This window comes from Stylophora pistillata, chromosome 9, assembly GCF_964205215.1.
Source record: "Stylophora pistillata chromosome 9, jaStyPist1.2, whole genome shotgun sequence".
NCBI classification, from domain to species: Eukaryota; Metazoa; Cnidaria; class Anthozoa; order Scleractinia; family Pocilloporidae; genus Stylophora; species Stylophora pistillata.
The window spans coordinates 20,097,701-20,105,353 of record NC_142527.1 but is presented as its reverse complement, the minus strand read 5'-3'; the positions used below and the strand labels follow the sequence as shown (position 1 = coordinate 20,105,353).

Sequence of the window (7,653 nt, the reverse complement as noted above, 5' to 3'; positions counted from 1 at the left end):
GCACTGTTTGTTTAGCGTTTATTTCAGTTCTTTGATAAAAAAAAAACATTTCAAAAGCAAGACAGTCAAATTTGTTCTGACACTTCCTTAAGATTCGAAAACTCTGTGTGATGTCTTCTGGCTCCATGTCGTGCTGCTCTCTGAGGTAGCGTCCGATTGCCGATCCTTTGTGTTCTTCAATTCGTTGCTGTAAGTGTCGACACGTGTAGCCGACATAGCCTGCATTGCACAGGCCACACTGATGTGTTCTTCAATTCGTTGCTGTAAGTGTAAGTGTAGCCGGCATAGCCTGCATTGCACAGGCCACACTGAAATGAATACACCACGCATTGTTGACTCACCAGAGGCGGTTTGTCTTCCCTGACCCTAATTTCATTCTTGATCTTTTTACTTGTATAAACTGGGCTAATATCTACGTTGATCTTCCGACTGAGGTCAGCCAACTGTTTTTGTACTACATTTGTAGAGTTTTCGAATCTTAAGGAAGTGTCAGAACAAATTTGACTGTCTTGTTTTTGAAATATTTTTTATCAAAGAACTGAAACCAACGCTAAACAAACAGTGTGATTCAATTCGCGCCAAACTATTTGTTTAGAACAATTCGTGCTACGATTATTTTATTCTTTTATTCCTTGATTCTTTTATTCTCTTCCACTGTATATTGTGGACATTTCTCTTCAGACAAGTCCTCGCATATCTTCAATCATTTACAAAACTCAGAAAGTTGTCGTCAATCTTGCTCTGCGGATTGTTTTGAAATCCGTGATTCGCCCCTACTGAATTTCAACTTAAACTTAAGGAGGCTATGCATATAAACTTGGAAAAGCCTAATTTAAACCAACAAGTTCATCACGTCAACATTACGCTTACGCTTTAGGCTTTATATCCTTTCCAACACTTTGTTACTCACTCAAATATGTAATTTTTGTCACTTAATCATAATTAATTATGCATGTTTCGCCTAGTTGTTTTTCGCCTATAGTCCTAACGGTTTTTCAAATCTGTAACTGACGATGATGTTCGTAGCATCGAAACATGTCTTCGAAATTAAAAAATTTCGTACTTTTCTTAAAGGTCCATTTCCATCCGAGATCCTTTGCAGTCGTTGGTTTTTGTCTTGGAATCGCGCTATTGTTAAATGGCGAACTCTAATAGTCATCCACAAACAGTATTAAAAAGAAAAACAAAGATTTGGTGAAGAACACAGTAAACAAATTTGCAGCTAAATATTTGCGACTGAAAAATCATAAATCGAGTCTGTGTATAAAACTTGTACAAAGCTTACGTGAAGTTGAAGGAAATTGTTCGGCTTCAACACTAAATAAAATATAAGCAAATAACCAATATTGGCCAAAACGGATTTACTTTACGCATTTCAATTATAGAATAATGACCTGTACAAATGAGATCGCTTACATACATATCTCAGGATCTCGAGTAAAAATCAGTCAAATAATTATTCTCACCTCGAAAAAATCTACCCGGAGTCTCTAGTTCCATCGTAGGAACAATGCAATAACATTTCTGCAAAAGCACTGTCTGTAGTGTTACCGAAACCCATGGTTGTTTTCCTTGCCCTCCATAAATCATACACAGACTCTCGAAGTCGGAAAACCTTTGCCGAGCCGGGCAGACTCGGCCTTCCTCTAGACCGCTTCTTCGGCGGCATAAACTTTTCAAATGACGTTTTTCGCCGTCATACACCTTTGCCATAATGGCGGCGGCCGAGTGAAGACTAAAACTAGTGCATGGAGACGAGGCCACCCGGGCATGGATTTGTGCACTTGTGAGCGCTTGTCAAAAAGTTTCTGGCACAATTTATTAATCAATCCAAAAAGCTTTATTTCTCAAAGAATCGACTACTAATATAGCTAAGGCTCAAGTTAATTCTTGGGTTTCAGGTGACGTCACAAGCTTTGCTGAAGTTAGCGTCCGCCATGTTGGTGTCCCTCGGGTGTCAAATTTATGAATAATTAGTCGATTTCTATAGTGAAGCCCTCTCTCTTATCGCCGTATTATTTCGCCAACTACATGAATATCCAGAAAGAAAAAAGCGATAGAAGTATCTGGCATTCATCTTAAGGTATCCCAGTGCTCTCTGAGTATGCCGAAAGCTTAGAGAGTTGGAAGGAAAGATGTTTGCAAAAGATCTCGGTCATCGGGGTTGACCCAGCAAGCATACCAGCCGAGAAGTTCAGTCCAAAATGCTTGCCTCCTGTGGAAGCGTCGGACTTGCTGAGTTACCTCTTTCTTGAGACCAGCTTCTACACCAAGAAGCAGTTCAAGGCGTTCAAGAGTCTAGAGGCGTTTAATCAAATGGTGTCGGGATTTGTAACCTCAGTTGTAGGCAAAGTAATCGCCGGCAAGTATGTCGTGAGAGCACGAGTTTGGCATTCACAGCATATGAATGATCCTTTAGTGAACATTTGGGTCATTTCCGAAAACGATGGGACTATTTTGTCAGCCCATTGCTTGGGATGCAAAGCTGGAGTGGCTGAGTCATGCTCACATATCGCGAGTGTTTTATTTTATGTCAGAGGCAACTACTAGAATTCATGGCAAGCTCGCTGGGTGTCACGAAAACTCAGACACCGAAAACTCAGATCCCTCGAAGTGTTCTCCAAGCTTCCGAAGTGCTCCATAATTCGATAGTGCATAGCATAAAGCATGAACCAATTGTTTTATAACATAAGCGGTGGAATAATGCAACAAATCCGACGCGAAAGACGGACAACAATATCAAGAGTGATCCTTCAGTGAAGCGAATCGTGACGGCGCTGATGCCGAGTCTTCTTTCCCGTTGTTTTTCCGCTTCTTCGGCGGCATCAACTTTTCAAATGACGTTTTTCGCCGTCATACATGTAAGAATTAAAAACTATTTACTGATATGGATACTACGATAGTTTGTTGTTCGCACGTGACTCAAGATGGCACTTTGAAAGCCCTAATTAGTAAGATGGAAGAAGATATCAAAGCGATTCGGCAACTACGAGGAAAATAGCGTATTTTTCATATATGAAAAATGATCCGGGCGCGCAAGGCATCTCGGTTGGAAATGGGCCTCAAAAGATATTGTTTACACTTTTTCACATATTTTAGCGTTCGCCACATTTTATCGTCTTCAACTTGCTTCAACATATTTATGGTGATTCGGATAACTCACTCACTTGAAAATGAACTCAGAGAGGTCGAAACGTCGTGACCTCTTAGCGCTAGCTTTTATTTCAAAGTATACGATTAAAATTCAGAAAACGGTACTATAGTGTTTGCAAGGTACACTTCGTGTGCCATACATGATATAGGTAAGAAGGTGATGTAAGAGAGGATTGAATCAGTAAAGTAGCATGGCAGATGATTAGATTAGATTCGTGTATATCCATTTCCATCGACTTTAGAACGTGACATCTGGCGACGAGGAGAGAAGCTGCAGCTGCCCAGACATGGCGTCAATAAAGCTAGACGATTTAACGAGTGTGAAACCATTCGATCCACATGGTGAACCTTCAAGCGTGGGAAGGCGATGGCAGCGTTGGTTGAAAAGCTTCTCAGTTTATGCCGATAGCAAAGGCTTACTCATCCAAGTGGATAAAGCGGATAATAAAATTCAGAGGAGAGCTTTACTCCTTCATTCGGCCGGCGAAGCTGTTCAGGAAATTTTCGAAACGTTACCTGACACAGGTGAGGCGAAAGATTACGAAAAAGCGGTGAAGGCTTTGAACGATTATTTCATTCCAAAGATAAATTCGACATACCAAAATCACCTGTTTCACAGCATGGAACAAGAGGACGACGAAATCGTGGCTCAGTTTGTTACACGATTGAGACATGTGGTCAAAGACTGTGACTACGGCGACCAAGCTGATAACCAGATACGTGATCAAGTCTTGCAGCGATGTAAATCACATGAACTACGGAAGAAACTACTGGAAAAGGGTGAGCACTTAACCTTAGAGTTGTTACTTTCGACGGCAAATCACGAGCGAGTTCGGTCACAGCTGGACAATATGGAAGGCAAAAAGGACGTGGATTTCGTCCGTGACAAGCAAGAAGACAAAGAAAAGGAGTCTGCCAAGTGAGCATGTTACAGATGTGGAAAAGTAGGACATTTTGGAAGAGACCCTGAGTGTCACGCGAAAGGAAAAACTTGCCATAAGTGCGGAGGAGCTGACCATTTTAGTCCACAGTGTAAAACGAAAACAGCCAAACCTCCCAAACCTAGGCGGGAAGAGAAGACAAAAGAAAGGAAAACAAAGAAGTCAGTCAGGTATGTGAGAAGTGAGAGAGATGAAGATGAATATGCATTTACTGTGAATTCTGCTACATCACCTGAGAAAATAGATGTGAATGTGGTTGGAGTTGTAGTTGCGATGTTGATTGATTCGGGTGCAAGCACCAATGTGATTGACAAAAATCTGTGGTTAAAGTTAAAGCAAGACAAGATCAGGCTGGAGGTTCTTGATCTGCTGAACTTCTAGAGAGATTTTACTCTGTAAAACACTATCATCATAATGAAATCCATTTTTTGTTTCCAAACAATTTCATTCAACAATAATAATATTCTAAAAATAATGTTTCCTGATTAGAATAGGGAAAGAGGACTATGAGGAATTAAAGGAGTCTTTAGGCAAGACGTTCAAAGAAATTGAGACAGTAAAATCAGAGGGTTTAGAGATTGATGGAGAACACTTTGATGTTGAATGGTGGGTAGCTATACAACTATTCCTAGCAAAATCCAATCCCTTTTGTTGTAATTGATGAGGCCGAGTGTGCATGCCATAACAATGAATTTCCTCCTTTTGGTAAATAACCACCATTATTCACCTTCACTTCAGTAAATAATGGCTAAATATACATGTGCAATAGCTCAGCCAATCAGATTGCAGTATTTGCATTAGTATGTAATAATAACTAAACTTCTACTAAAAATAGATATATTTTCCTCATGTACAGGTATTGCTGTTCTGACTGGAAGTTGTTGGCCCTTGTTTATGGGCTGAATGCAGCTTGTTCAAAATGTTTTTGTATATGGTGCTTTTGCACTAAAGACAAGATTAATGACCTGGATGGTACGTATGCTTACAAAATTAATCAATTGAAAGCAATTACTACTGGTTGTAACAATTAAAGATTAGTGGAGTGCAAAAAAACTGAAAAAAAAAATGCAGTGGCATACAAAAGAAACCAAGATTCATGAATGGAATGAGAAAAACTCATTGATATTTGATTAAATGTACCCATATGCCCACCCACTCACAAAGCACAAATAATCATTGTACACCAACAATCATTCACCTTGCATTAATGTTAACTGTTTGTGCCATTCCATCCACAAAATAGGCAAAAGAACATTAAAGTATAATGTGCAAGTTTAGACAAACAGTTCACTTTCAATTTCTTGTTTTAGTTGAGGAGTGGCCAATTGAGAGAGATGTAGCAGATTGTGAATGCTTAGCAAAAAAGTCCACTACCGATGGTTGGAAAGGCTGCAAACAGCCCCCACCACTGAAAATACCTTTTCAGTTTGTTGTTGTCGATACACTCCACATGTTTCTACGCATTATGGGATGACTGTTTCATCAGGTAAATGAGTTGCTAAGCATGTGTTTTTGGGATCATACTCAGTATAATTATTACCAACACACAATTGCATATTTTCCTCTCATCATGTTTTTTCTTTTTAATTTTTCAGGTTATTGAAGCAGTTGTAAATAAAGAATGTGAAGAAGTGCTGACTGCTGAGATGGCTACAATAAAGGTAGAATTCAAATTTTTTGAGGAATTCAATCAGCCGGCAGAGAAATATGAAAGAAAGTGGACAGCACTGGATGGTAAACAACTACAAATTGTACTAGAGAAGGTAGACATCATGAGAGTAAAGGAAGCTGTTGGGGACATGGATGCAGAAGGAGTCAGTGAGCTGTGGAGAGTGAGTTCACCATATTTCCTCTATTTACTCCCTCGCTCCGTATTAAGCCCTTTTTAGCAATGAAAATGTTACAACAAGAAATACAAAAAAAGATTTTATGATTTAAAATGGTTATATTCATTCTTGTGACATTTATGGATTCAAGACACTGATGAGGGCCCTACAGGTGGAAGAGGATCACCCTGATTACATCCATCCAAATAATTTTGAAGGCCATGCAAGAGACTTGGGAAAGCTGTTTATGGAACTGTTCTACGATGATGACTTCACACCATACATTCATGGTATGAAAATACACTTCTATTAAGCACTTACAACTCCATGCGAAGAGCAAACCAACATTCATGATCGCTTATATAATAATTATAGTGGTTATGTACAAAATACCAAATCATACTAAACATGTATTGAACCCAATAAAACCAATAACAGAAACAGGATATTTAACGGAAAAGCTAAGCTTAGATATTTAACCTTACTACTCAAGTTGCTTCTGTCACTATCCTAATCCAATTCGCTGTTGTTAGCATAACCTTCGAAGTTGTGTTCACGAACATTCTAATTTCTTCAACAAGTGAGGTGTTCGTCTCGGCATTCTAGTTATTTAGCGTGGACCCACCACAAACAGCAAGCGCGTTTGTAAATCTTTGCACGCTGTCTTCACGAAACACAACATCTGTACATTTGTTGTTTACGAAGAGCGAGCACATGACAACAGAAGTTGTTGCACTCTCATCCCCAGTTTCCACAGTTTAAGCAAGGAATGCTTGTGACCATGACCCCCCAGAACGACTTGCCAATTAAGATTCTGGTTTTTCTATGGAAGCCCGAGTAAAATTTCCACTAGAGTTTCATTCTATCCAAGTTTGAGAAATTTGAGTTTTAAAATTTCACTCCTCCAGGTGATATTTCCCTAACTGTCTATGTACTTATTTTAGAAATGCATGCAAATCACCATTCAAACAGAAATAGGTTGGTAATCCAAAGATTGAGGTAATTAGGTTATCATTTGTCCCCTCCTAAACTTACTTTGTATTTATATCTTTTGTCCCGTAGCATTTGTCTATCATGTCCCCCAGTTCCTCCAAATGCATGGCACATTGATAAACTTCAACTGCCAACCAGTGGAAAAAAAAAACCACTGGTAATCACAGACATTCCACAGGGGCTCTCAAAAGGGTGGAAAGAACTCAAAGTATGCAGTGCAAGTAATTGTTAGGCAACAGATTGTTTTATTACAGGCCTTACACACAGCTTGTAAGAAGTTGATCATTAAGCATGCAGGAAGTATTTACTTTGCACAGCTGTTATGTTCCATGTAGACAGATACAGAGAAATATATGAAATGAAAGTCATTCCTGAATCTGTAAAAATTTTTGCAGGTCATGGAACAAGAAACCCGGCAACTATTTGCCAGGTGCAATAAACTGAAGCGCAAGAAGAGAGCTTACCACAGAGTATCAGAGAGTCCAGAAACTGAAGAAGACAGTTCCTCTGAAGACGAAGCCCTGCAGTGTCATCCAGAAGGGTTCATTTCAATTTACCACCATGAAGAGGCAGAAGAAGGCTGAAGACCTGTGATATGTTGGAATACCAAGTTTCCAGAGTGAGTGGGGAACCTTAAAATATTCCCTCTGCAAGGGAGATGGAACTACACACTCATTGACCGACTAGAAATAGTTTTTTACCACAAGTTTGATCTTTTTACAGCAAAGGGGACATTTCCT

The 7,653-nt window shown here is 39.4% G+C and overlaps 2 protein-coding genes across 2 annotated transcripts in view; both read left to right on the top strand.

The window, feature by feature from the left end:
* Positions 1-3,252: 3,252 nt before the first annotated feature.
* LOC148723716 (uncharacterized) lies at positions 3,253-4,389 on the top strand. The gene has a single exon (XM_088734175.1). The coding sequence runs from the start codon at positions 3,441-3,443 to the stop codon at positions 4,074-4,076; it is 636 nt and encodes a 211-aa protein (XP_088590301.1). The 5' UTR covers positions 3,253-3,440; the 3' UTR covers positions 4,077-4,389.
* Positions 4,390-5,703: 1,314 nt separating this feature from the next.
* The window catches only part of LOC148723715 (uncharacterized), a 2,111-nt gene continuing 161 nt past the window's right edge, over positions 5,704-7,653 (top strand). Inside the window, exons 1-3 of the mRNA XM_088733555.1 lie at positions 5,704-5,926; positions 6,072-6,210; positions 6,983-7,653. The exon at positions 6,983-7,653 is cut by the window's right edge and continues 161 nt beyond it. Coding sequence (XP_088589681.1) covers positions 5,741-5,926; positions 6,072-6,210; positions 6,983-7,074 — 417 coding nt within the window. The 5' untranslated portion in view covers positions 5,704-5,740 and the 3' untranslated portion in view covers positions 7,075-7,653. The remainder of the gene's footprint in view (positions 5,927-6,071; positions 6,211-6,982) is intronic.